The sequence below is a fragment of the Sporothrix brasiliensis genome, assembly GCF_000820605.1.
Source record: "Sporothrix brasiliensis 5110 chromosome Unknown Cont19, whole genome shotgun sequence".
NCBI lineage: Eukaryota > Fungi > Ascomycota > Sordariomycetes > Ophiostomatales > Ophiostomataceae > Sporothrix > Sporothrix brasiliensis.
The window spans coordinates 2,909,357-2,935,167 of NW_024467138.1; the positions used below are offsets into that span (position 1 = coordinate 2,909,357).

The 25,811-nt window shown below is 56.0% G+C and overlaps 10 protein-coding genes across 10 annotated transcripts; 3 read left to right on the forward strand and 7 right to left on the reverse strand.

Annotated features, from left to right (window-relative positions):
- Positions 1 to 291: 291 nt before the first annotated feature.
- SPBR_00085 (3-isopropylmalate dehydrogenase leu2a) lies at positions 292 to 3,973 on the forward strand (the record flags this gene model as incomplete). Its single annotated transcript, XM_040758405.1, has 3 exons — positions 292 to 317; positions 975 to 3,731; positions 3,799 to 3,973. The coding sequence occupies 3 exons, from the start codon at positions 292 to 294 to the stop codon at positions 3,971 to 3,973; spliced, it is 2,958 nt and encodes a 985-aa protein (XP_040618618.1).
- A 1,168-nt stretch (positions 3,974 to 5,141) lies between these two features.
- SPBR_00587 (3-isopropylmalate dehydrogenase) lies at positions 5,142 to 6,582 on the forward strand (the record flags this gene model as incomplete). Its single annotated transcript, XM_040758906.1, has 3 exons — positions 5,142 to 5,192; positions 5,447 to 5,518; positions 5,614 to 6,582. The coding sequence occupies 3 exons, from the start codon at positions 5,142 to 5,144 to the stop codon at positions 6,580 to 6,582; spliced, it is 1,092 nt and encodes a 363-aa protein (XP_040618619.1).
- Positions 6,583 to 7,265: 683 nt separating this feature from the next.
- SPBR_00428 (uncharacterized protein) lies at positions 7,266 to 9,043 on the reverse strand (the record flags this gene model as incomplete). The annotated part of the gene is made up of 5 exons (XM_040758747.1): positions 7,266 to 7,727; positions 7,789 to 8,605; positions 8,675 to 8,736; positions 8,801 to 8,869; positions 8,957 to 9,043. The coding sequence occupies 5 exons, from the start codon at positions 9,041 to 9,043 to the stop codon at positions 7,266 to 7,268; spliced, it is 1,497 nt and encodes a 498-aa protein (XP_040618620.1).
- Positions 9,044 to 10,972: 1,929 nt separating this feature from the next.
- SPBR_01144 (uncharacterized protein) lies at positions 10,973 to 11,281 on the reverse strand (the record flags this gene model as incomplete). The annotated part of the gene is made up of 1 exon (XM_040759461.1): positions 10,973 to 11,281. One exon carries the CDS (start codon positions 11,279 to 11,281, stop codon positions 10,973 to 10,975), a length of 309 nt encoding a protein of 102 aa, XP_040618621.1.
- Positions 11,282 to 11,446: 165 nt separating this feature from the next.
- Positions 11,447 to 12,768, reverse strand: SPBR_00653 (protein kinase A; the record flags this gene model as incomplete). The annotated part of the gene is made up of 2 exons (XM_040758972.1): positions 11,447 to 11,704; positions 11,794 to 12,768. 2 exons carry the CDS (start codon positions 12,766 to 12,768, stop codon positions 11,447 to 11,449), a joined length of 1,233 nt encoding a protein of 410 aa, XP_040618622.1.
- A 3,457-nt stretch (positions 12,769 to 16,225) lies between these two features.
- SPBR_00727 (lectin, mannose-binding protein 2) lies at positions 16,226 to 17,419 on the reverse strand (the record flags this gene model as incomplete). Its single annotated transcript, XM_040759046.1, has 2 exons — positions 16,226 to 17,071; positions 17,333 to 17,419. The coding sequence occupies 2 exons, from the start codon at positions 17,417 to 17,419 to the stop codon at positions 16,226 to 16,228; spliced, it is 933 nt and encodes a 310-aa protein (XP_040618623.1).
- Positions 17,420 to 18,337: 918 nt separating this feature from the next.
- Positions 18,338 to 18,648, forward strand: SPBR_01143 (mitochondrial intermembrane space translocase subunit; the record flags this gene model as incomplete). The annotated part of the gene is made up of 2 exons (XM_040759460.1): positions 18,338 to 18,421; positions 18,478 to 18,648. The coding sequence occupies 2 exons, from the start codon at positions 18,338 to 18,340 to the stop codon at positions 18,646 to 18,648; spliced, it is 255 nt and encodes an 84-aa protein (XP_040618624.1).
- A 369-nt stretch (positions 18,649 to 19,017) lies between these two features.
- On the reverse strand, positions 19,018 to 20,397 carry SPBR_00630 (coiled-coil domain containing protein; the record flags this gene model as incomplete). Its single annotated transcript, XM_040758949.1, has 1 exon — positions 19,018 to 20,397. The coding sequence occupies one exon, from the start codon at positions 20,395 to 20,397 to the stop codon at positions 19,018 to 19,020; it is 1,380 nt and encodes a 459-aa protein (XP_040618625.1).
- Positions 20,398 to 20,803: 406 nt separating this feature from the next.
- SPBR_00836 (dienelactone hydrolase family protein) lies at positions 20,804 to 21,807 on the reverse strand (the record flags this gene model as incomplete). Its single annotated transcript, XM_040759155.1, has 3 exons — positions 20,804 to 21,059; positions 21,215 to 21,653; positions 21,717 to 21,807. 3 exons carry the CDS (start codon positions 21,805 to 21,807, stop codon positions 20,804 to 20,806), a joined length of 786 nt encoding a protein of 261 aa, XP_040618626.1.
- A 910-nt stretch (positions 21,808 to 22,717) lies between these two features.
- On the reverse strand, positions 22,718 to 24,511 carry SPBR_09031 (ATP-dependent RNA helicase Mrh4; the record flags this gene model as incomplete). The annotated part of the gene is made up of 1 exon (XM_040767157.1): positions 22,718 to 24,511. One exon carries the CDS (start codon positions 24,509 to 24,511, stop codon positions 22,718 to 22,720), a length of 1,794 nt encoding a protein of 597 aa, XP_040618627.1.
- Between the last annotated feature and the right edge of the window lie 1,300 nt (positions 24,512 to 25,811).

A 25,811-nucleotide genomic window follows, 5' to 3' on the forward strand; every position in this document is an offset into this window, starting at 1 on the left:
TTTCCAAAATTATATACACGACCAGCTACGAACCGCGGACACGACCCGAGCATTCAAACAAAAGCATACGAACCCTGTTTTCGACCAAAGAATTAGATTCAAGACCACCCTTCGGTTCACACCGAGCCCAGCATCTCCCTTGCCGTCTCGCGCCGTTTGTCCTTCCTCGACGACCAGAGCCGACGTCCAGGAACACTCGTTCGTAATACTGAGGAACATCCCTCGTGCTATGACTTTTCTATTGGGATTGCTTGCAACACGAACGACCTGATCTTTTGATCTCTTTCTGCTATGAGCGGGGATCAACCAACAACCAGGTAAGACGACGATTTGCCTCCATCACCTTTTCTGTTTCCAGTGTCCCTCTCTCCCTCCTTTTGCTTATCACGTCAATGTTTTGTTTGTCTCTGCCGCTTCTCTCTGCTTTCCAATCTGCCGTGGACTTTACTCTTTCTATCTTCTCGAATCCGACTGCTTTTTCCTTTTTTTTACTGTTCCATGTTTTTTTTTCACAGGGTTCCCTTTTTTTTTGTCGCTCTTGTCTTGCCCGTGCGCCTGTGTCCCACCCTCCATCCCTTGCACCTCTTCCCTCTCCGTCCAAGCTCTGTGCCTCTTTTGCTGGTTTCTTGTCCCGTTTCTGTTGCCGCCCCCATCCTCATGCCGTGCACGCACTTTGCTGCCGTGCATCTTCTTCGGCAATAGTTGGACGATCTCCCTTTTCTTCGTGTTCTTCCATCTCGTTCTTACCCGTCTCCTGCCCGTTGTTGTCCAGACTTTGAATTTGTGCTTTGTTTTCTTATTCATTTTTCTTTCTCACCTGCACGCACCGTACCCGTTGCTCTGGTCCCACAGCGGGTTTGGCTAACATCCATTTTCTGTTTTTTTTTCGTCGTGTCCCACAGTTTTGGCGATTCCACCGCTCAACCGCCCACGCCGAAACAGACACCCACGTCTGCGACCTCTTTTTTCTCCAGTCCTGTCTTTGAGACGCCCAAGGCTGGTGCTGTGGCCGACCTCGCCAACGACAACAATTCCTCACACACAGCAACGACGACACCCGGCCCGGACTGGACGCCTCGTTTTGCAGAGGACTTTTCTGTTTTTAACAATACCCCGGGCAACCTGAGGGGCTCGCAGGGTCCTTTCTCTGATTTTGTGGCCCCGTTTGCGTCCCCCACGGTCGAGCAAGCCCAGCTGCATACATCGTCGTTGTTGGCCGCCTCAAAACACCACAAACGCCCGCTCTCGATCGGCAGTATTGCTACAGAAGTACACACCACGTCCCATGTTCATCGTTTGTCCATAGCGTCCTCTACGACCTCGAATCTCTCGAACCCCTCCCTCCCTCTGCCGCCCGTTGATCCTTCCAAACAACTGTCCTCCTCGCCTGGCCCGCTCGTTCTTGCAGCCTTTGGCTCGATCGCTGAGGACGATCGTGAGATCGCCGCCGGCCGCGAATTTAGCCCCGACTACTACGGCGACGACCAACCACGTCCCGCTGCTGCCAACAGTGCCAAGATCGAAGGTCCGGTCCCAATCGCTACAAGATCCCAGAAGAAAGCACGCGGCGATACAACTGCTTCCACCTCCACCTCCAAGGGCCAAACTGCGACACCGCCCCCCTCCGCGAGAAAGGGCGGACGCAGGATCGCCCCCAAGCTCAAATCACCGGCAGCCTCCGCCACGACCACCATGCAAAATGACCAGGGCTACGGCCCGCAGCACCAGGCACCGCCTAACGACTTCTTGAACACACCACAGCAGCAACAAATGGCCACCTTCATGGCGAGCCCGACCGACCTTTTCGGGTACCCTATGTCGGCACCTGCCGCTTCCACAGCGTTTGCGGACGCTCAGTCCTTCTGGGCCGGCGGCGATCCGACTATGTCCAATATGGATGTCGACTTTGCGGCCAGCGCCCACGCCTTCGGCTCGCCAGCATCGATCCAACGGCAGCTTGAGTCTATGGACTGGGCACAAGCCAACCAAGCCAACCAAACCAACCAAGCATACATGGTGGCAGGTGCCGAAGCCATGGCAAAACAGCACCAGCATCAGCACCAGCACCAGCAGCACCAGCAGCACCAGCACCAGCAACACATGCATCATACCTCCATGGGCTCTGAGAGTGACCCCAAGGGGATGTTGCAACCCACCCCGCTCGACACAACCTCTGTGGACCACCAAGGTCTGTATGCCGGCAGCTATCCAACACCAGTTGATGACCCTTTTGGCATCGTTAGCCCGAACGGTGGTGTCAATCCCGGTCTATTGTTCACCCGACCACCCTCATCCAGCTTGGATCTCATGGCCTCCGCACCACCTGGTGCCGGAGCCACGATGGCCCTCGCCGACGCCACCAATTTTGACCCAACACAACACCAGCAGCAGCCGTTCCCCAGGGCGTCAGCCCCTGGCGTCTTGCCAGTATCACAGAGCAGTCCACCTCAGGCCATGTTGAACACAGGCCCCGCCTCCGTGCAGCGGCAGGAGTTGCGCCGGAGCTCGAGTGCCAAGGAGATCGCACCCAGAAGGAAAGCTGGCGACCGGCCGTCTGCCAGTTCGCCCGTCAAGTCGGCCGGCAACGGTCGCCCTGGCCTGTCACGAAGCCACAGCGAAAACCGCGGTCCCCGCCTACGGGGTCGTGCTTCGCTGCCAGTGCTGGCACCTGCGCTCAAGACGTCGGCCACCACATCCGCACTCCCACAGGGCAGTGTTGGCGCGCCCTTTTCCAGTCCTGGCACCGGCCTGGGTATCACACGGTCTGCCTCGTTCGGTGGCAATGGTGGTGGCCGACCTACCGGCCGCAGCTCGCCGATTCGTATGCATCACCAACAGCGGCAGCAGCAGCAGCAGCAGCAGCAGCAGCAGCAGCACAACCTCCAACAGCAACAGCTCGATGACACGCATCTCCCTCGCCTATCCAGCCTGACATCCATCCCCGAAGTCAACACGCCGCAGTCCCGGGCGTCAGTGAAGTTCACCATTGACGCCAACGGCCGTGCACGCGTCGAAACATCAGCCGCTGACCGGGACGGACCCACGCCGACTGCCACCCTGCGCCGCAACCAGAGCGCGCGGTCTCTGCAGGGCAAGTCCCGCTGGGACTCCTCCTCGGACGATGACGACTCGTCTTCGACGGACGACGAGCCCATCATCATCCCGAGCCGCACCACATCCTTTGCGCTGCCGGACCCCGTCAAGCCCACCATTGGCCGCGGCCCGCTGCACTCGTCCCAGCGCAGTGTCAGCGACCGCAGCACCACGAGCTCGTCCGCGACGATGCCCGGCGATGCGGCCTACAACGACCCGGAGAGCGAGGCCGAGACCGTCATGAACGACCTGCCCAAGGGCGCCGGTGATGCCGCAAGTGAACTCGAAAAGCTGCGCCAGATGCGCCAGAAACGGGCCAGTTTTGCCGGGCCGAGCAGCAGCAACAGCCACAGTGGTGGCGGTGGTGGTCTCGCCGGCAGCGGCTCGGCCAACAACCTTTTTGGCAGCGTCCAGCGCGGGCTCAAGTTTGGTGGTCCGATTGGCGGCAATGCTGGCTTTTCGAGTGGTAGACACCATAGCATCCATAGCATGCAGGCCGTCTCGCCCACGACCCTTACCGACGCCAGCCTCCCCACCCCTTCGAGCGCCCGCTCCCAGGCGCACGACAGCCACGGTATCCGCTGCATCTGCGGTCGTCAAGATGCACCCCCCAACAGCGACGGGTTCATCGTGCAATGGTAGGTATCCCTCGGGTTGGCATACTACACCATTTATCTTACTTTTGTTTGTGTATTAACTTCTTAGCGAATCCTGCGACCTGTGGCTCCATGGCCGGTGCATCAACATCACCAAGCGGACACTGCCGCCGGTGTACATTTGCGCGTTCTGTGCAAACACGCCCAATGTCCGTAATATCCGCATCCCGCCGACCGCAGGGTCGTCGCCGTTGGCGCACAAGTCGTTCAAGACGTTCCGGTAAAAGCTTTCTGGCATTCTGGCTGTCTTGATTGTCTTGCTTTCTTGCTTCTTTGGGCTTCTATGTACTTGCCTGGAGCATGCATTGGGGACCAAAACAACCAAAAACAAAGAGTGGCAGCTTCGGAAATGTCGGGCCTGTCCACCCGGTCATATGATGCATCTCAGTTGGAGGGTTTTTGGAGCTTGGTCCTCCGTAAAACACAGCCCAATCGCAACTCCAACTTCGAGAGCCCAAAGCCAGCTAACAGCTAATATTGTCCTTGTATGTACCATACTATATAAGCGAGAGCGGCAAAATAATACTATGCGATGAATACGATGTAAAATATTGTGTATCCAGTCCCAATTAGACGTGCAAAGTGACGACCTCGTTAAAGATATGTGACAAGACCTAACCACATCCTTAACAAATAGTGTGTTGGCTGTAGGGCTGATCAAGATTCAGAGCAAGGGTAGATACTACACGCGACACGGGTGCCTCTGTTTGAAGTTTGCAATGTAGCACGTGTCAATTCTCATAATTATTTTTCTATTTACATGTTGGGCATATTTTCCTCGAATCTCATCATGTTGGCCGAAAATATACCGGCGAGATCAAATCGTCAAATTCATGGTGGGGGCCGAGACGGCGATCGTCCGACACAAACAAGTTTCCTGCGCCTAGGGAAGACATCGAGGGCACAAAGGAAAAGGAGGCATGCAGACTTGGCCAATTGACCGGTCATTTGCGGCGCGCTTTTCGATCTCGTTCCGTTGTCTTCGTTCCTCTTTGAACGGACCACACAGGTGCTGCTGGCCATTGGGGCTCTTGCTAGGGGTAAGCGCCGACTTCGGCCGCGCGGGGTCGGAGCTGGTTTTCGAAGAGAGCACCGAGACCGCGTTTTACGAGCTTACCAGGGGCCTACAGCGCCTTGTTTTATGCGGGGCCTTGGACCTCCAGCTTGGTCTTTGGCCAGTCTTTGCCCACTAAGTGCCAGCAGGGCGAGACGTTTACAGGGAAAGTCTCATAGGGCACTCGGTCAACAGCGGACCTAAAATAGGAAGACCGTTGCTTCTCTTGCTGCGTCTTTCCTCCGACCTTAAGTTCTTCTTGTCTTTCTTCTTTCTTGTCTTTTGTCACTCTCTAACTCCTCCCTATACCCAAACCACACACATCCTTCTCGCTCACCATGTCATCAAATAACATTGTCGTCTTTGCCGGCGACCATTCCGGTCCGGAGGTTCGTATTCCTGCAAAGAGGTAGTGGCGCGTGGGCGGCAGAGCCTTCGGCTAAAAGACGAAAACTGCAATTTTTGCTGGTTTTGCAGCTCTTCGAACGTCGAGGGAAAGAATGCCAATATGCTGACAGTCGGTTTTGTTTGAATTAGGTCGTGGCTGAAGCTATCAAGGTGAATAACAGCACCTACCGCGCGCAGCACGCGCACCCACACCCGCCGAGCAAAACTTAGACATTGACCAGAAGGCAACAAACAGGTCCTCAAGGCCATTGAGAAGCACAGCCCGTCCAAGGCCACTTTCAACCTGCAGGAGCACCTGCTGGGTGGTGTATGTTTTCCTCTCTTCCTTTTGCTCCCCCTCCCGGTGAGAATGGAGCGACGAACGGCGTGTGCTGACATTTCCTCTTTCCCTTCCCCCTACAGGCCTCCATCAACAAGACCGGCGAGGCCCTGACCGACGAGGCCCTTGCTGCCGCCGGTGCCGCCGACGCAATCCTGTTGGGCGCCATTGGTGGCCCCGAGTGGGGACCCGACGCCCCGGTCCGCCCCGAGCAAGGCCTGCTCAAGCTCCGGAAAGAGCTCCAGACGTTCGGCAACCTGCGCCCCTGCTCCTTCGCGTCGGAGCAGCTCGTCGACTTCTCCCCCCTCAAGGCCGACGTCTGCCGCGGCACCGACTTCACCGTGGTCCGCGAGCTGACGGGCGGCATCTACTTTGGCGACCGCCGCGAGGACACCGGCGACGGCACCGCGCTCGACACCGAGCCCTACTCGCGCCCCGAAATTGAGCGCATCGCCCGCCTCGGCGGCTACCTGGCCCTCGCGGCCGACCCCCAGAACCCGCTGCCCGTGTGGAGCTTGGACAAGGCCAACGTGCTGGCCACCAGCCGCCTGTGGCGCAAGGTCGTGTCCGAGGTCTTTGCCAAGGAGTTCCCCCAGATCAAGCTGGGCCACCACCTGATCGACTCGGCCGCGATGCTCATGGTCAAGAACCCGCGCGCCCTCAACGGCATTGTCATCACCAGCAACCTGTTTGGCGACATTATCAGCGACGAGGCCAGCGTCATCCCCGGCAGCATCGGTCTGCTGCCCAGTGCCAGCCTGGGCGGCATCCCCGACGGCAAGGGCAAGTGCAACGGCATCTACGAGCCCATCCACGGCTCGGCCCCCGACATCTCCGGCAAGGGCATTGTCAACCCCGTCGGCACCATCCTGTCCGTCGCCATGATGCTGCGCTACTCGCTGCAGCTGCCCGCCGACGCCGTGGCTGTCGAGCAGGCTGTCAAGGCCGCTCTGGACAGCGGCATCCGCACCAAGGACCTGCACGGTACGGCCAGCACATCGGAGATGGGCGATGCCGTCGTGGCTGCCCTCGAGAAGGTGTACAAGAAGTAGAGGGATACAAATGAGGAGATTAAAAAAGGGCGACCTCTGTTTTGTATTTGCAACTAGAAGCATGAGCAAAAGGAAGTAAAAGTAACGAGTCAAGCTCAAAATGGATCGGAAAATAGGAACCCATAGATTGAGTGAGCACACAAATGAAGAGCATGCAACGACCAAATTCGACAGCATGTTGAATGGTTGATATGTGGAAATTATAAAGGGCTTCAATCAAGAATAAAATTAATATGGTGCCTTTTATATTCAATAAAAAAAAAACACGTAAACAAAATTAACGTCGATTTTCAATGAAATTTATAAATGTTATAGAAAATAGAAATGTATTTTTAAAGTCCAAAGATAAAAACAAGGACATGTCGTACATACATAAAATATATAATTTTGTCTTGTATTTCGCAGTCATACCCAAGAAAATGCTTTCAAAATGTCGAAAAATATCCAAATATGCCAAAGAAAAGCTTAACCAGGTCATTGCATCGTGGGTTGTCGGATCGTGAAGAAGTGAAGTCATGTACAGAAAACATAGTGTGCTGGTAGCTCATGTGGTCGTTGTGCGTGTACCGTATCCAATTTCGTTATTCGTATCATTTTCTTTTCTTTTTTTTTTTTTTTTTTTTTTGTTAGATGACTGGCCGTCCTAATTTTTATTTTGTGGCATCTTTCTCTTACCCGCCCACCTATATCGAGTCCCAGCGCTTCGTGTCCATGCTGTTGAGACCGGTTCGCATCTCCCGCAACGACGTCACGACGCGGCGCTCGAGGTCGGGCAGCGTTGTTGAGACTTCGGCCTCTTCTGCGGCAAACTTCTTTTCGCGGGTTCGGTCCCACCAGAAGAGAGCGGCCAGCACGACAAGAGTCAGCGGGATGGTGATGGCAAAGTAGATCCACAGCGTCGGAGCCACGGTAGGCGAGTCGTCGTCGCCGCCACCGCTGCCGCCGCCGTTGCCCCCGACCTGGAAGTTGAAGAAGGTCATGGAGAACAGGGACGCCAGGTACGTAGCCGGCAAAAAGACAGCGCCGACAATGGAGAGTGCCTTCATGCTCTGGTTGTCGCGCTTGGAGGCGAGTGCCAGGAGGCGCTGGTGCTGGGCCATTTCCAAGTTGAGCTTCGACTCCTTTTGGGCAATAATGTTGTAGAGCTGGAGAAGACAATTAGCATGTGAAGAGGAGTCATGGCAGTCGGGAGTCGGTAAGACTTACTGCACCTCGTTGGATGTCGAGCCGGGAGATGGTCGTATGTGCATAGTGCCGGATGCCCTTGAGCTTCTGCCGGAAAAAGTCGAAGCGGCTCAGCATGCTGCGGTGCAACTTGTCGAGCGCCGCCTCAGTGGCCGGGTCCGCGTGGTGCGCAAATAGCTGGCCGTCGCGCAGCAGGCGCTCGCGTGCGTCCCGGAACTTGGTCATGGCCTTTTCAATCTCGTCGAGTGTGTCCACGTACGCCTGCGGGCGCTTCCACAGGACCTGGCTGTGGCACTCGACCAGCTCCCGGTTCATCTCGTCGAGGTCAAAGTTGGAGTAGCGCTCGGTGACGTCAATCTCGTTGCGGTCGGTAATGGCATGCTCCAAGCGCCGCAGCCAGTGGCGCGCCTTGCGCTGCTTGTCGTCCATGGTGCTGTCGAGGTCGTGGCCCAGCAGGATCGTGGGAAAGATGAGCGGGTGCGCGATGTGGAAGGCGCAGGCGCGCAGGTGCTGGTCGACAATCTTCTCGAGCTGGCTGGATTCGGTGCCTTTGGCGTAGCCTGTCGTAATGGCCGAGCGGAAGTTGTGGCTTAGCATGAGCTCCCAGCCGCGGGTCAGACCCTTTTTGCGAACGTCGGATTTGCGGAAGATGATTTGCAGGTGAGGGTTGGCGTCGTCCTGGTCGAGGGCCGCCCAGAAGAAGGGTCCCACGATGCTGGTGCCTTCGATGGCGCGGAAGGGCAGGCTGAGCTTGCGGACCATGGCGATGTATTCGTTGTGCGTATATGAGATGTAGTTTGCGGTAAACGTCTCGGGGTGTTGTGCGCCGAGTTGCAGACTGGGGACCGTCGCGTCAGACAGTGAACGAGAACACGAGCAGAGTTCAAGGGAGAAGTAGGTGACCTACATAAGCCGCATGCCGCTGACGATGCTCGCGCCATCCTTTTTCTTCGGAGGCTCGAAGACGCCCTTGAACTGCGTTAGTACAAGACACAAGGCAACTGCGGGAGGGCCCGACCCGACATCTCCATACCTTCCGCTCTAAAAAGTTCTGGAACTCGCTCATGGGCAATGCGCCCTTGTCATAGTAGATCTCGCCATTCTATGTGAGAGACAATGCATTGTTAGCTGAAAACGGACCAAGATGACGAGGTCACAAGGGCGGTTCGGTCGTGGGCAAATGACTGACAGAAAAGTTGTAGATCTCCAGGAAACTTGAGTTCTCGGAGACTTCTTTGCAGGACCGGACATGATTTTCAAAAAAGTAGTCGTCCATCGTTAGCTGGGTAGTTGTGAAGGTTCTATCGTCAACGTGTTTGGTGGTAACCGAAAAGCCTCATCACACTTTTATGGCCAGCTGTGACTGTACGTGTCGTAAAGAAAGAAATTGAGAGGCACGCGCAACATGCACGAAGATTGGAAGAAGCGCTGGAGTCTCCCGGGCACTGCAGCAAAAGGAAAGAAACAAGGCGAACCGCAGTTCTCAATGATAAACGGCCGAACTCTTGGACCGCAAATCAGAGGGAAACCCAAACTGAATGACGAGAAATGTAAGCGGAAAACGAGAACAAAGTCAAGTTGAATACGTCGTAAAAGGCGAGATGGATTCAAGGAAAAGAAGAAAAGATGAAAGTGAGGTGGGAAATAAAGATCCTCAAAATTGATTAGAAAGAGATAGAAGCCATCCCCATAAGGAGCCAAGACAGGGTCTGGCCCGACTGGCCAAAGCTTCTTTTCGACCACTTCTGACAAACTCTCCACTCCCTAGACCTTGCCGCCTTCAGCGGGCATCGCATCCGCAATCTAGTGTTCTGCAGGCATCGTCCAACGTGTTGCAGAAACGACGCGACGCCGGACCATGGCGCAGCGTCCGCTGTGTGATTTCTCTCCACCGTATGATATACGGAATACTACTTCGTACTTGTTCGGAAGAGCCGCCTTCAAATTGGTGGGCCTTGCAGCCCCGACTCAGTCTCTCGACTGACTCTCGTCAGCGAATGCGTCAGTGCTTGCGGCATGGCTGTCTCCTGTAATGCTTCCTTCCTGCAAGAACAGATCCGTGCAGGTCGGCCTGCAAGTGCATGCAGGTTAACCCACCCTCTTCCCCCACTGCCACTGCAACTTGGGCTCCCTCCTTCTGGGGCCGTTGAGAGCCGCCCTGATTGGCGCGAGCTCGACACAGCGGCAGGAAAACATGACAGAGGCCACGCAGAAGTTGACTATGGGTATCTGCAAACTTTCCTCCGAATGTATGGCCGGGGGTGGTCGCCGCTGTGGGGCAAGCGAAAACGGGGCATGGCAAGGTATTGAAGAGGCTGGCGTCCGCCCGTCTGGCAGACGTTTTTGTTGACCACGAGGCTGGTATTTCAATCGGTGTGGAGGCCCAATCGAGAATATGGTTCTCAAATGAATATATGTCGTACCCTGTATGAAAACAATAAGAAGCGAGCTTTGTCACCTTCTTTTTCTATCGCTGGTTATGAGCAATTCTGGCGAGTTGGATCTTTGCGGCAGTTTCGTTTTCGTTGTCCCTAGACTCTCCACACGTCAGAAATTGGAATAAACACCCCCTGCTTGTGGGTGAATGCACTGTATTCTGTACAGAATATGAACTTCTGCTTTGGCAACTGTTGGCCTTTCAAGTCTTAGCCACATCCAGAACTGTACCTGCGCACTATCCAACGTGGGCCAGATCGTCCAACGAAATGATCCTCTCTCTTCGAAAACACCAGCCTCGGCAAGGTCGTCGGCCGGATTGCGAGCAAAAAGACAGTGTAATTATGGAGGCATACTCCAATCCCCCCAAAAATGAAGAAAAACGCAAGTAAATAAATAAAAAATATACCAATATAATATCGCAATGTAAAGAACACAATAGAAAAGGTACCGCCCTTGTTCCAAAACCCTTTCCTTCACCCGAAGTGAATACCTGTCCGAGACAAAAACCTATCCAAGGAAAAATAAAATAATTGTGGCCAAAAGCAAAACGGATGAGATCGCAGTGCCAGAATAAATGAAAAGATGCTGGACGGTTCGTTACGGTGTCGCTTAGGCGATGTCGTCTTTATATCCAAACGCCTGTTATCTTGAATCTGCGAAACTGCATTTAGAAGTCTTCGAAAAGGTGGCCGTATCTGGATTGTAGGTTAGAATATGCTAGACGGTTGAGATAAATTGGGAACAAATCCGCGTTGGCTGGCGGGGCTTACTCGTCGTTTCCGGCTTGGCCGTAGCGTTCGGTCTCCTCAGGGTAGCGATCGAATTGGCTGGCATCACCGGCACCGACCTTGACTGGCGGCGTGTACGGGGCATCGATATCTTTTCGGGCTAGGCGGTCCCAGGTGACTTCGGCAAACCAAGGGTGCTTCTTGACATCCTCCGGACCTCCGTACAGGTTGCCCAGCCGCTTGGTCAGATCAGGCGTGATCAAGCGCTCGAGAAGATCCTGGGCATCGGGGTGCACGTACGCCGGGTACTTCACCTTGCCCTTGAGAATGTTCTCGTAAATCTTCATCGGGCTGCCGCTATCCCAGAATGGTGTGTATCCGCAAAGCATTTCATAAATGAGGATACCCAATGACCACCTATTACGCTGTTAAAAATTACTCGTGGCTCTCCATATTTCGCGATATTTCGCGGTTGTCAAGCAAGCCAAGCAAAATAAACGAGAAAACACCACTCACCAATCAACTGATTTGTTGTAGCCCTTGTTGGACACGACTTCTGGGGCGAGGTAATCTGGCGTGCCGCAAAGTGTCCATGTCTTGTCCGGAACGCGCTTAGCGAAGCCGAAGTCGGTTATCTTGAGATGGCCGTGGTGGTCGAGAAGCAGGTTTTCTGGCTTCAAGTCACGGTAGATGATGTTGCGCGAATGGAGGTACTCCAATGCTAGTGTGACTTCTGCTGCGTAGAACTTGGCAACAGGGTTCGGGAAGCGCTGTTGACCGCGAAGACGACGTCGTTAGTAACCCATTAACCTGCTCGCCTTTCGTACCACCTCCGAGCAGCATGCCCACAGAGACTTACAGCTGATTTCCGTAGTAGTGAGAATAGCTCACCGCCTTCGACAAAGTCCATGACCATGTACAAACTTCTCGCATCCTGGAACGTGCCCCAGAGTGTAATCAGGAAAGGATTCTTGACCTGGGCAAGCATGCGTCTTTCGTCGTTTGTGTGCTCCACCTGCTTCATGCGGACGACCTGGGCCTTCTTCAGGACCTTGACAGCATAGAACCGCTGGTTGTGCCTCGACTGGACCAAGTGGACACGACCGAAACTACCGGTACCGAGTGTGCGTAAGATGTTAAAGTCGGCCAGGGAGTATTTGCCCTTGGTCACCCGAGGCAGATCGACGGCATGCTGCTGAAGGTTGACTGGCTGTCCAGGGTGAGGATGCAACGCCGCTTGTTGAGCTTGCTGCTGCTGTTGCTGGGCCTGAGGCAGCTTCTGTGGGACCTGGGTCGCCGGCGTCTGAGAATCGGCCGTGGCCGTCGGGACCGAAGAATAGGATGGCGGGTTTGTTGGACCTTGCTGGTAGGTCTGCTGAGCTGCCTGACCATTGTGGGAAGGGTTGATCAGGTTTGAGATGGACGGCAAATTTGGGACCTCGGTACCAGGCGACGGTGTTGACATTGGTGGGTTCACAGGTACCAGGTTTTGGGCTTGGTGCTGCTGTGTCGAGTCCATCGTTGGAGCAGCGGGAGCCGGCACTAGAGCCGGAGCTGGTGCGGAGCCCTTGGCTGTTGAGACAGAGGCCGGTGCGCTCTCTGGGTGCAGTCCCTGCTGACTAGATTGTGATCCAGCGGTGGCGGCCGCAATGGGTTGTGCTGTTGTCGAGGCTGTGGAGGCGACCGACGCGATGGAATTGGAGGGCTGTTGAAAAGCTTGCTCGAATGTCTTTGTTGCAGTTGGCGTAACAGGGCTTGTCGGTTGACTTCCTGATGTTGAGTCTGGATTGGCGTCTCTGGTGCGCTTTTTCTTGAGGAATCCTAAGGTCGGCATGAAGAAGGATAGCTTGAAAGCTGGGGTAGAGGCAAAGGTCGAGCTCGTATCGCGAAGCTTAGATTGGACGAGCAGGCGTCTCGACGACAATTGCAGACTTTTGCACAAATACGGCAATGCGGTCGTTGATTAGTTTGCCTTTGTGAGAAGGCAAGCTTGGATGGTTGGAGTGCGACCGAAGATGGTTTGGCTGAGAGTTTTAGCAGGCGTGTTCATTCCAAACTGCGCTTCTTGTTGCATGTGTACTCCGTGGAGGTACTGGGTCGTTCAAGTTCGTCAGAGTGATGTGCTCCAAACGCAACTGGATTCGAAGCGACGAGGTAAGGAACCAAAAAAAGAGATTGAGGCAAGGAAGTTGGAGGACGAAGGTGTGATGATGGCAGGATGCGGCAGTTTGTGACAATTGAGAAATGATGCAGGCACAATGGTCGATCTGTCAAGTCAGCGAACTGCAAAGACTAGACTGGATTCGTGCCTCGGGTTCCGGTCCCAGTAGGGAGCCTCTTTCGTGTCTTTTGAAGGTCCCCCTCTTCGATGTCTCACTCTCTTTCTTTCGTCTCTCAACTCTTGGTAAGCGGGCCACGTACTTTGAGAGGCTGAACATGCGGATATGCACCTGTGCGCAAAAGCGTGTCGAATTGCCTGTCGGAAGGCAAAGATAAAACGAATCGACAAGCGGCGCAGGCTCAATGGTGCCGAACAATGGGATTGAGGGGAGGAGAGAAAGAAGGAAGATACCGTCCAAAAGCGAGATGCTGGGATAATCGCCAGCTTTGGTGGGGTGGAAAGCTACGACGTAGAGCAAACCAATTTACTCCGGGCCAAACGTTGGCACGTATTAAGTCGCAGAGGCAAAGAGCAGTAGCTTCGATTGAGCTACGTAAGATGACGGAATTGCGAAGCCAAAAAGGGCGAGCTGTCTTGACGGTTAATGCCAAAGTTGATACCAAAACAAACGGTCTGAGAATGGCGACTGGCTAGGAAAGGGACGGAGTTGCAGTGTTTCCACCTTCCGCAGTGCTTCCTTACAGTGGTTTTGCCAGGCGAGCCGTGGGGCTGTCGAATCCTTTGAACTGGAAAAGAGCTGTGGTGAGGGGCAAGGCACGACTGTGATGGCGGAACGGTTGCTTAGTATGAGAGATGCGGCTTTCACTCTAGGGGCCAAGCGAACTTACCTCGGAAACAGCAGCAATTGGGACACAAAATATGGCGAGAGAATTGGGAGCGACGATTTAAAAAAAATCTTAGGTAGCAGGTAGACAGAGAAGGTGAAGTAGAAGGAGTATGAAGAGATGACAATACAGGGCGCCGTGGTCGGGCGAATTTGTTCCTTTTGTTGCTGTCGCTATTTCTGGCGCGAAGCTGCCAACCAGGACAAGTACTTCGTACTCGAGAACAGGTCAGCTTTTTTGCAGCCGCATCAGAAACAAAGCCCCAAGTCCAACAGGGAAAGGCGCTGCCAGGTGGAGCGACATAAACGAGGCAGACGGCCAGTCACAAGTGCTAGGTCGATCGAGGATCGGGACTCTGTTTTGGACCAGGACGTGAGCAGGCAAGCGTCAAAATTACCGAGGAGAGACATGCGCAAGTCGAACTCGAAACATACCATACAACGCAGAGGTGAGGCTAGATTATGAGCGCCATAACCCGCAGCTGAAGAGAAGGACTCGAAGGGGAAACGGTGCGATGGATGGCGTATTTGCTTGCTGCAAGCTGCGGCTGGCTCTGGCGTCTTTTCCTGGCAGCAAGCGTCGGTGGCGGGGTGGAGGAGGAGGAGTGGGGGAGACACAGAGAATGTGGAAAGGGAGAAAGACAACAAAGAGAGGAGGATCAAGGGACAAAATAGACAAAATAACACAGTTAGGCTGCCTGGAAGAGAAACAAAAAGGCGCACAAAACGTTCAATTGTGTTTTGTCGACGACCGGTCTATACGCAGTCAGGGACCGGTCTGTCCATCGAGAAGGAATATGCGTTGATGTGCTTCGAGTACAGCACGACACAGGCTAGCTGTTAAGTGCTAAGCTGGACGGGAGAACGGAAGTGAGGCGACAGTGGTGCGGAGTGTCGCTGGCGAGATGTGCTGATTTGACGATAATCAAGGAGGGGATGTGATGGGTGTGCGCATAAAGTGTGCGAGCAGAAATGCGAGCGGCAGGTGCCACGGAGTGCAACAACGCCGAGTTTGGCCTTGTTGGTTGTTCCTTCTCTGCTTAGCGCCAATGACCTGCATCTACAGGGCAACCCTTCGTCTCGAGGAAAGAGCGGAACAAGAGCTGGCTACGTACGGCTACGAATGCGGAAAATGGGCAACAGCGACAAAACAAAGGCGGCACTTCGCCGGACAGAGAAGGAGCCGGGGGCGAGCTCAAAGCAAGAGCGACCGGGCCAATCAATGGAAGCACAGGACCGTTGAAGAGCACTCGAGAAAGACGGGGAAGGAGCAAGAACCCGGTTGTAAGGCAAAGTAAGGCAAAGTAAGGCAAGGGAGGGGTAGTGGGGGAAGAGCGAACAAGGTCCCAGCCAGCGAGGTTGGACGTCGGCTGGCAATGGCCATTCTGACCGCATGTGTCTTTTCAAGTACCGGAAAGGCGCAGTGGAAGTTGGAGAGGCCAGAGTGCTTGTGATACTCGAAAATAAAAAACTCGTCTTTGCTGATCATGCAGTGATGGCTTGCGAAGCGTAATATGCATTGCGGCGCTGGATGTACGAGCTGCAGGGCGAAGTAAGAGAGGAGGGATTAACGAGAGGTAGGTCAATCAAACGGCCTCGGCGAGAGGAAGCCCAAGCGCTTCCATGCCTCTTTGACTCTTTCATTTCTGGGGTTGCTGGATGACAGGGGAAGATACGTCGCCTGTAAACTCTTGTCCAAATGTTAAAACGCCGATAGCTATTTCGAGCTATACCAACAACCGCTACTGCAGAATATGGAGCTTGACATTGCACGTCGCACAAAGTAGCACCAATAAGCATGTGGCACATATTCAGATCAAAAAAACCACACTGGGTAGCGGTGGGAGCCACGTGCTACCCCCGTAGATCGGATGGACAGAGTAGACGTAAAATGAGATAAATGAGATACAACGGATGAATCAACGACAAAGAAAATATAATTGCAGAATGTATATATGTATGTGCTGGATACGAACTCAACAAAGGCCCTTCTGGTGTGCGGCCGGGCATGGCATACCCGTTTTTGTGCTTTTATGCGTTTGGGCGTTTTGGGCGTTTTGGGCGTTTTGGGGGGATGGCTGTTTGTTGTGTCGAAGTTGTTGTGATGGTAGGTGTTTCGTGTAGTGCTTTTTGAGTGCCGCATCCTTCCGGTCGGTTCTGTGTCATAACGCATGCATTGCTTCGTCTCCCAGCCACAGCCTTCGCCCTCCTTCTGTCTCTCGCACTGCCTCTCACAGACTCTCCTCCCTCTCTGGAAGCTGATTCTGTGTGGATCCCGATCCTGTCTTAGAATCTGTGCGACCGCTTGTTCGTCCGCCATGCGGTGTAGCCAACATAGCCGCCGCCAACAGCGAGGACGAAAAGGATGATCTTGGTGAAGAACCACAGCCAGCCGCCGCTCTTCTTGGCCTTGCTCGAGCTGCCTAGACGGTGGCCGCTGGAGCCACCTTTGTTGCCGGGTGTCGCCTTCTCGCCCGAAGATGGGCCGTACAGGCTGCTGACGGCCACCGAGATAAGGTCGTGGTTGTCGCTGAGCTCACCCGTCTCCGCCGAGAAGCCGAGGTAGGTCGCGGGCGGCAGGGTCGGGGGATCGCTGGTCTCAAAGCACAGGGTCCACTCGCCCTCGTTCTTGTACTGCAGCTCGAGCTTGAGCGACTTGTCCTGGAAGTAGGTGAGGCGGAACAGGGTGGGGATGTTGGCGCCGCGGATGCCGCGCGCCGAGCAGCCGGCCAGCTCGTTGGCCTTGCCGTCAGCGTCCTTGTCGTAAGGGGTCTTGCCGTCGCCGACCATGGCCATAACAAAGGGGAAGACGACGCCGGGGCGGTTGTTCTTGTAGGTGTCGAAGAAGATGCCCAGACCCTCGAACTTGTCGACGCTGCCAAAGACGGGGCCCGGCTGGCCCCGCTCCTTGGTCAGCCACATGGCGAAACCGTCGCCAAATAAGGTGTTGGTACCGTGGATCTTGAACTCGACCTCGATCTGCCAGTTGGTCGCGGTCAGCGGCACGCGCGAGAAGATCCAGCCCATCTGGGACGGGCGGTCTGCCGTTAAGCGGATGTACTGGTCTGTCCGGATCACGGTGTCGCCGCCAAAGTCGTACCACCGGCTCTGCATGTCTGAATCGAGATACGGCTAGATGTTCACGCGGGCATGTTAGCTGTCTGTGCTGTCCGAGCTGTCCGAGCTGTCCGAGCTCTCGTCCTCTCGCCACAAGCACTCTTTCGTCTGTCGCCGTGCATGTCTTCCTTTGTCAATTCGCTTTCGAGCTTGTGCGTACCTGGCTGAGGGAATGTGTCCGAAGCTAAGAGACAAAGAAAACGGGTTAGCATGTGCGCGCGCATGAGGAGAGAAGAAAGCCGGCGCTGTCTCGGGGTACGACCAGGAGCAACATACACTGATGCTCTTGATGTCATCGTCCACGTCAGCCGCCCACGCGACCACAGCAGCGAGACCCCACGACAGCAGGTTGGAGATGCGCATCGTGCCCGCGATGCCTCTGTGGCAGCAGAGACAGTGTGTATGCTAATTATGCAGCGAAACAAGGCCTTGCTGTTGTCGAAAAGGCGAGAATGGTCAAAGAGAAGACGTCGAAAACGTGTCGCGCGCGTGACGACTGAAGCGGGAGTGTCAGTGTCCTCAATCGAAAAGGCGTCAAAAGGCGGCCCCAGGGAGGGAGGCGAGGAGGTGGTCGCGTTGGCAGAGGTACGCTGAATGGCCGATCAATCAAGGACAGAGAGGGCTGAGCCGTAGAAAACAAACGAAGGTCACGCGCCGGATTTGTCTCAGTTGAAACTCGACAGGAAGGGAGGCTGGTAATAAAAGAAATAAAAAATGCAGTCGTTAGAAAATGGTGTTTGTACTGCACACATGCTAAGCAAGAGCAAGGAGTAGTTAGGAGGAGGAAGGAGGGAGTGTGTGAGCATGCGTGTCATGCTGTGGCGGTGGAGATGGTAAGCTGGCCTCTTCGTTTGGGAGCTTGTTTTGGGTGTTTTTGGCGTAACCTTGGGGAGCTGCTGGTAGGCTGGACTGCGGTAAACTCTAAAACCCACACAACCCTTCAGGGGTCTGTGCTCGTGGCGCGGCTAGTCCTTTACAGGGCACTTTTACCCCGTAAAACCAAGTTAGGCAAGCTTCTTCAGGCGGCGCAGATGTCGAGCCGATAAGATAAGGAACAGGGCTGCGGCCCCATTTTTTCCAGCGGCTCCAGTCCAGCAAATTCTCAAATTCTCACAGCCTTTCCTTGATCGCTCCCGTCGTAATGCTGCCGGACTTTGCGACGACCTCTCGACGACCACATGCGCAACTTCGGCTAAACAACACACAAACTTTCCACGTCCACCGATTACCCCTTCAATTCTCCCGCTTCCCTTCTCCTCGGCCTCTCCTAGCACCGACAATATGGATAACGAGACGGTGAAAAAGTCCATCATGCAGCAGATTCTGCAGGAGGCCAACAGCGCCAATGCGCGGACATTGATGGAGGTGGGTGGATGGCGCGCGGTGGACCGCAATAGTAGACACAAGACTGACTTGGACAGAACATGAACCAGCACTGCTTCGACAGCTGCGTACCCAAGCCCGGCTCGTCGCTCAGCTCCGGCGAGCAAAAGTGCGTCAGCCAGTGCATGGAAAAGTACATTGCGGCCTGGAACAATGTCAACGCCGCGTACATCCGCCGGTTACAACAGGAGATGGGCAACAACAACTAAGGGACGTGCACGGAAGAGACCAGCGACAAGACGAGAAGGGGGTCGCTGCCCTGGTAAGAAATACCGCAAGTGTATAAAAGCGAAACGACGTTATGCATCTGGAAGCCGCGAAGGCACATTGTACCAACATGTCAAAAACGGAGGACGGTATCATGGATAGGGGGAGGAAATGAAGCTTCGCCGACGAGAGAACCTCGCCACTTTTTAACTGCCAGCAGCGGGTGATCCAAGAAAAGCCCCGTTGTTGGGACGGCATATATTCATCAAACATACATACAGACATACATATCAAAACAAGTTAAAAACGCCAATAAATAAAGATCAGCGCCCAGAAGAGACAGAACACAGAAGCCCCAGAGTGCTTCGTCCTCACGGCTCCCCGCCCGCCTTTTTGGCCTCGGCCTCGGCGCGCTTTCTCGCCAGGTAGCGCTCTTTGGCACTGGAGATGTCGGCCGTCGTCTTGCGCGACTTGGCCGCTTCTTGCGCGGCTTTCGTCTGCTCGTCCTCCGCGTCGCGCGAGCGCTTGAGCGCCTGCTCGTACTGCGCGGCCAGCATGCGCGATTGCCGGTCGCGCATGGCCTGTTTGCTGCCGGCAAAGACGCCCTCGCTGTTGCGGCTGGCGTATGTGTCGCCATTGCGGTTTCGGTCGCGGTCGCGGTCGCGGTCGCGCGCGTCTCGTTCTTTCTGGCGTTCCATGTCGGAGCGTTTCCGCGCGCTGATGTTGAGGCCGCCCTGCAGCAGCTGCCGCTTGTCGACGACCTCGCCCTCGTCGTTGACGGCAACATGCCCGCCATGCGCATTGATTGCGCGCGCGCGTGCGGTCGACGAGTCGTCCTCCTCGGCCTCATCCCCGCCCTCGCTTGCACCACCGCTGTCCCCGCTCTTCCGTGCTGCTGTCGCAGCGCGCAGGGACTCTTGGATGGCCGCCTGTCGCTCCTCGTCCCGTTGTAGGAGCGTTTTGTAGAACCCCGTCATGCCGCCCGTCTCCGCCGCCTTGGCCGCCTCGGCCTCTTCGCGTTTCCGTTCCGCCTCTTCGAGTCGCTTGTTCTCCTCCTGCTGCTGCTTGTATGCCTCCGTAACAAACGTCTCCTTGTCGTCAAAGGCGTCGCCCTCGGCCGCCCGCTCGCGCTGCATCTTCTTGTCCTCGGCGACGCGGCGGTCGCGCTCGCGGACCTCGGCCATTTTGCGAATGTTGCTCATGTACTGCGATTTGCGCGGCGTCTCGCCATCGTCCGCATGTCCCCCTGCCTTGTTCTTGCTTGTGCCCGCCTTGAATGCATCGTACGTCGCATAGTAATCGTATATGGACGGGTCGAGCGCCTCGGCGGCTTCGCGGTGTTTTCGCGCGGTCAGCGCGCTCGCCAGGTCGCTGCCAAAGGGGGAGCTTGTCGTGTCGCCGTCACCGTCGACGGCGGCCTTTTTGTACTTGCTCGGTGGCGGCTGGCCTTTTCGGTGTGCCAGTTTCTTTTTCGCATCGTCGCCATCGTCTGTGTCTTGTGGCGCCGTGCCGGATAGAAAGTCGTCGCCCAGCTCGGTGATCGCTACAGCAACAGGTCCGTCATCCGGTTTTGTGTTGCTTTTGTTGCTGCCGGTCTTCTTGCGCCCAAACACGCCGCCGCCATCGCCGTCGTCGGAATCGCCGTCATCGTCGCCGCCACCAAAGATTGCGGGTCGTTTTGCTGTTGCGCCCGGTTTTGCTGCTCCAGGTTTCTTGGACAGGTTGAGGCCGATCTTCATCGGCTGGCTCATGATGGGCGAGACGGGAAGAAAAGGACGCGAGGGAAAGGAAAGGGATGTCGTGGAAACGGTTGGGTACGAGGCGGCGACAGCGTTATGCGTTATGGTCGTCGTAGTGGTGGTCTAGATCTGAGTACGGAACAAAAGCAGCTTTTGGCGCTGACTTGACTACGTGCCTGGCGGCTTATCGATAAGAGCTCTTTTTCGTAGGATTTTGGGGTTGCAACATACAGGGCGGTACTTTTCCATTGCAAAGGACATCACTCGTATTTTACTGACCAATTCATATTTATTGTCATTCGGATTTTCCGCTGTTCATTTCTTTTGTTCAACGCATTCTACTGTCACCAACTACGTCGTACAACCTTCTGTGGATAACAGAACAAGCAACGACAGACTAAACGATACACGCACTGGCTTACAGGTGCGCGTTGAAAAAAGCGGCGGTCTGCTCGTAGCCGCGGACATACTCCTTGGCGTTCTCGGCGTCGTCGAGCTTGGCGCGGGCGCCCATCCAGCCGTGAAACATGTTGGGGTAGGTGTCGACTTCGCCCACCTTGCCGGGCTGGGCGAGGATCTTCTCGTACTCGGCGACGACAGCTGCGTCTTCGTCTTTGGAGGCGAGGAGGATGTGAGGAGCGGTAAGGGGCTCGGCGTCTTTGGCGTCGAGGCGGCTGTCAAGCAGTCAGCAGGAGAAGAACGGCCCACAGCGAACGAGCGACGCGAGTGAGGACACAAGAGCGAGCGCAGCGAGAGGACCACAAAAGAAAGCGAGCGCAGCGAGAGGGCATCAAAAGAAAGCGAGTGCAGCAGGAGGACAGTAACGTACCCAGGGTGAGCCGTGCCGCTGACGGTGAAGCGCCGGCCGGCGCCCGTATTGTCGGCGCCCGTGGCCAACACACCAACCTTGCCGCCCCAGCAGAGACCGAAAATGCCGACATGGTCGTCGACGGCCGGGTAGCGGGTGGCGAGATCCTTGCGCACGTTGAGGACGGCCTTGACGGCGTTGCCGAAGTCGGCCTTGTTGGCAAAGAAGTCACCGAGCGCCTTTTGCTTTTCGGGGGTGTTGGCGGGCAGCCACTCGGGCTTGGCGCCGTCCCCCTCGAAGAAGTCGGGGAGGAGGACCAGGGCGCCGGTGATGGACGACAGGAGGTCGACGCCCTGGACCGTCTGCGGCCAGACGCCAAAGATGTCGTAGACGACGACGATGGCCTTTGTTGCGTCGTCGGGGCCGACAATGTCTACAAATTGAGGCGAGATGCGATTAGCTGGATCCTACAACAAGCTGTACGGAACAAGAACAATCATTCTTGCCGACGAGCGATACGTACACGTCTTCAGACCGCCGAGGGTCTCATGGCGGCCCTGGGGGGTGTAGTCGACGGTGATAGGGGGACGCTGAGCGCAAGCGTGGCTGGCCATTTCGAAGGATGGGGGTTTGGCGGAAGAGGCAAACAGTGGTGGACGAGATGGGCAGACTCTGGAGAGGGCTTGACTGGATGTGTATGCCGAGAACGGACGAGCGAGGTGGTCAATGGTGCAATGGGCAAAGAACGAGATGTGGTGAATCGACAGCGGGACGAGGCGCCTGTATTTAAGGGCCATCGAACATGTCGATTTTATTTCGCAATTGATTTTGCGCGTCTACAAAAAACAGGGGCTCAAATACATACCGCCTGTGTATCGCCGGCAAATACAGCAAGACAGGGGAGCGGCCAGGGCGTCCGCAAACAAAACGGACCGCGCAAAACTGGCCGCTCGATGCGCCGATGGTCATGTCACGGCTACACCACAGCGTCGCAGTCCGGCCAGGCGAGCAAAGTGAAAAATGAGCTTTAGCCCCTCTTCGCGTGCTCTTGTTGCGCAATGGAGGTGGAGATCGCCACGGGATTAGAGCCTTCACAGAAGGATAAGTCCGGGTTTTGACGTTTTGTTGGTCGGCTTACACACAAAACTATTTGCGCATCGGCACCGAAGCGGTGGACCCCGAGTGTGACAAAAACGTAGTGCAAGTGAGCCAGGCCAAAACCCGACCCGGAGCGTGGGCTGCGGAAATTGGCATGGAAACAAAGAACAACGCCGCGATGGTTGAGACGAGTGGAAGGGTATTATTTGCAGATTCGAGTCTACCATTTCAAAGGTTGTAAGACTCGCCAATGCAAGCTATGTCTGAACACACATTATAGTACAAAATACGAATGTACAAAAGCACAAATGCCCGCTTCGTCCCACTGTGTCTATACCCAGGATGCTGCAAATATGATGCAATGTGCATGGCCATTCACCCATAGTGAGATGCACAAAAGCAAAAGAGACGCGAAAGACATCTCTCTCACACAAGCGCTTGGCCCATGTACATGCTCTCGCGCACCTCGGCCACAATGTCCCGCCGGTCGTCCTTGCCCACCAGCACAATGCCCCGACCACGCCGACCCATGCGGCCGGCACGGCCCAGGCGGTGGATAAAGTCAATCGTCGTGTGCGGCACGTCGTAGAGCACCACATGCCGCACGCCCAAGGTGTCGATGCCGCGCGAGGCCAAGTCCGTCGCCACAATCACCTTGGTGTTGGCCAGCGAGCGGCCGCCCATCGCCGGGGACGGGACTGGTGCCTGTGCCGCATGCAGGGCGGCCGCCTTGAGTGGCCCCGCCGCCGTGAACAGCGCCAGCATGTCCGTGTGCCGCGACTCGGACGCGTCGCGGTGCAGCGCCACGGCGTCGATGCCCTTGCCGCGCAGAAACTCGGCCACGTCTTGCGTCTTCTCGCGCTCATTGACAAACACCATGATCCGCTTGACGTCCGACTCGCCGTCGCCGCGGGCGCCATCTGGCCGGTCGTCGTTGGCCGAGGAGGACGCCGACACATCCTTGCCAATCGACCAGATGGCGTCCGCGCACGCGAGGTCCTTGTTGTTGCGGTACGGCTCTTTGGTCACGTCAATGACACCCAGCTGGACACGCCGCGGGATCGCGTGCAGGTTGGGCGTCGTGATCCGCTGCATGTTGGGGAAGTGGTTGGCCAGATACGTGTCGAGTCGCCGTGGGATCGTGGCCGAGCACAAGATGAGCTGCTGGAGCGACGGGCGCGCCCGCTCCAGGATGGCCGTCGTCGCCGGCGAGAAGCTGCGGTCGAGCAGCGAGTCCGCCTCGTCAATGATCAAATGGGTCACGCGCGACAGCACGTTGGGCTCGGCCTCGGCAATCGATGCCAGCAGGTGCGGCGTCGCCACCACCACGTCAATGCCCGACGGCGAGTGCAGGTTGCGCTCCATGGCCTTGGGCGACACGTTGGCCGACAGCAGCTCCGTGCGGAACTTGACTTCGTGCGACAGCGCCTTGGCCACGCCGCCCACCTGCCCGACAAGCTCGGCCGACGGCACGAGCACAACCACGCGCGGCCGCGCCGTCGTCGGGTGCGGCTCAAAGACCGTCGAGCCGCGGTAGTTTGCCGCCGCGCGCCGCTCCTTCTCGTCCGCCAGCCGCTTCTTGTACGCTATGATCTCCTCGTCCTCTGCCTCTGCACGCTTCAGCGCGTCCACGGCCGGCAGCAGGTACGCCAGTGTCTTGCCGGACCCCGTCTCTGCAGCCAGCAAAAACTCACGGACGCCGCCCGGTGCCACTTGCCGCGATTGCCGGCGGTCCACCACCTGGCCCAGCAGCATCGGGATCGCGAGCCGCTGGATGGGCGTCGGCTTCACATCCACCATGCCCCGGAGTGCGTCCGACTGGACCGCCGTCTGCAGCGATGGCAGCAGCTTGAACTGGTCGAACTGGTCCAGCTCCGCCATGCGCGACCTGATCTGCGTCCGCTGGCCGTAGCCGATCGTCGCCAGGGACTGTTGCATGCGGAGCGCCTTGAAGGGTTTCTTGCTACCGTCTCTGCTTCTTCTGCTGCTGCTGTTGCTGCTGCCACCGCCCCGTCCGCCATCCCTGTCATCTTTCAGCCGCCGGGATGCGTGCCGTGATATTGTCGGCGTAGAAGACGATGTTGTCGTTGTCGTTGCGGCTTGCGCCGGTCGTTCGCGGATGTTGGCCACAGTGCGGTTCATGCCCGTAAACGGCCCAGCTTCTCTCCGCCGCGCTTGCCGCGTCGGGGGCGGCCGCGCAACTCTATCGGATAGGACCATACGTGACGGTGTTTTCCGCCGTTGGGCAGCCAAGCCCCGTCTCTGCAGCTGCATCTGCGGCAACTGAACCGGCTGTGTTTGCCATGGCCGGACTGGTGAGAGTCGCAATTGGTTTGATGGACCACCCGCCGTCCAGCAGACGGGGCATATCCGTCGCAGGGCGGCTCGTAACATTGTATGGGCCGTTGTGTGTGTGTCGTGGGCAGGCAATGGCAGATTTTCTTGCCTGTTGTGCCCGTTGTGCCTGTTTTGCCTGCTCTGCCTGGGTTTTGTCCCCTAAAAATCGATTTTGAAGTTTTTAAAGTGGCGCCGCGTCCAAACACGCACATGGCAGCCACTTGACGCCTGCACACGTGACTCGTCTTCACAATCGATGTGGAGACGCAAGGGCCACTGAGCTTAGTGCCAGTCGATAAGGCGATAGTGCATGGTGGAGCCTGAGTTCTGCGATAAAAAGTCAGTGACGTAGCAGCAGCTGCTCGCGGCAGGTGCGTTGGGGTACGAAACTGCGTGTTAGATGAAAGCCCAGAACCAAAGCGGGGAAAGAGCGAGGGAGCCACCGACAACATCAAAGATCAAAGAGCGAACAAAAGACCAGCATGGGTCTCAACTTTGATCTCTTTCTGTCTCTTGTCATTCTAGCATGCCCTCGTACTATCCTGACGATTCAGGGAACGAGTCCCTTTGAAAACCCTTGCCCGACGTTGACAACAGGCCTGCCACGCTGAACGCAACGTCCGTCACCTGCAGCTTACGGGTTTAATGCCGTGTACACATCCCTGGGGAAGGTGCAGCCCGCTTTTTCGTAGCTCTTGCTCCGCGCGAGGGCAATTATCATCAAAGGGAAATAGCCAAAGAAAAAGGGCCATCAACCCTGGCATACAATGTGAACACAAAAGGAAACTGCGGCCGAAGCAATGCGAATGTAGAGGAGATACAGGGCTACGGCCCATTTGTGGAAGGCGCCGTCCAGTGAGCCAAGACGGCCTCACACCACCAGCTAACAGCGAAGACGTAGAAAGGTGCTCATTGTTCTTGCCCTTACTTGCACTTGCCTCTTTCCATCGCGGCTCCCTATAGAACGATTCTCCTCTGATTTATTCCGACATATCTTCGCTTCTCTTTTATTATTCTTCACCTTGTTGCACTCAGCTTCGACGGTTGGCATTTTCTATCCCCCTACTTTTTGTCTCAGCCCAACGGTCCGGCTTCCTCCAGTCTCTCCTGTCGCCTTACTTTATTCTTTACTACCTTCTCCGCAGTGCGCCCAACCGCCTCAGCTTATCCCTTGCTTCCCGAC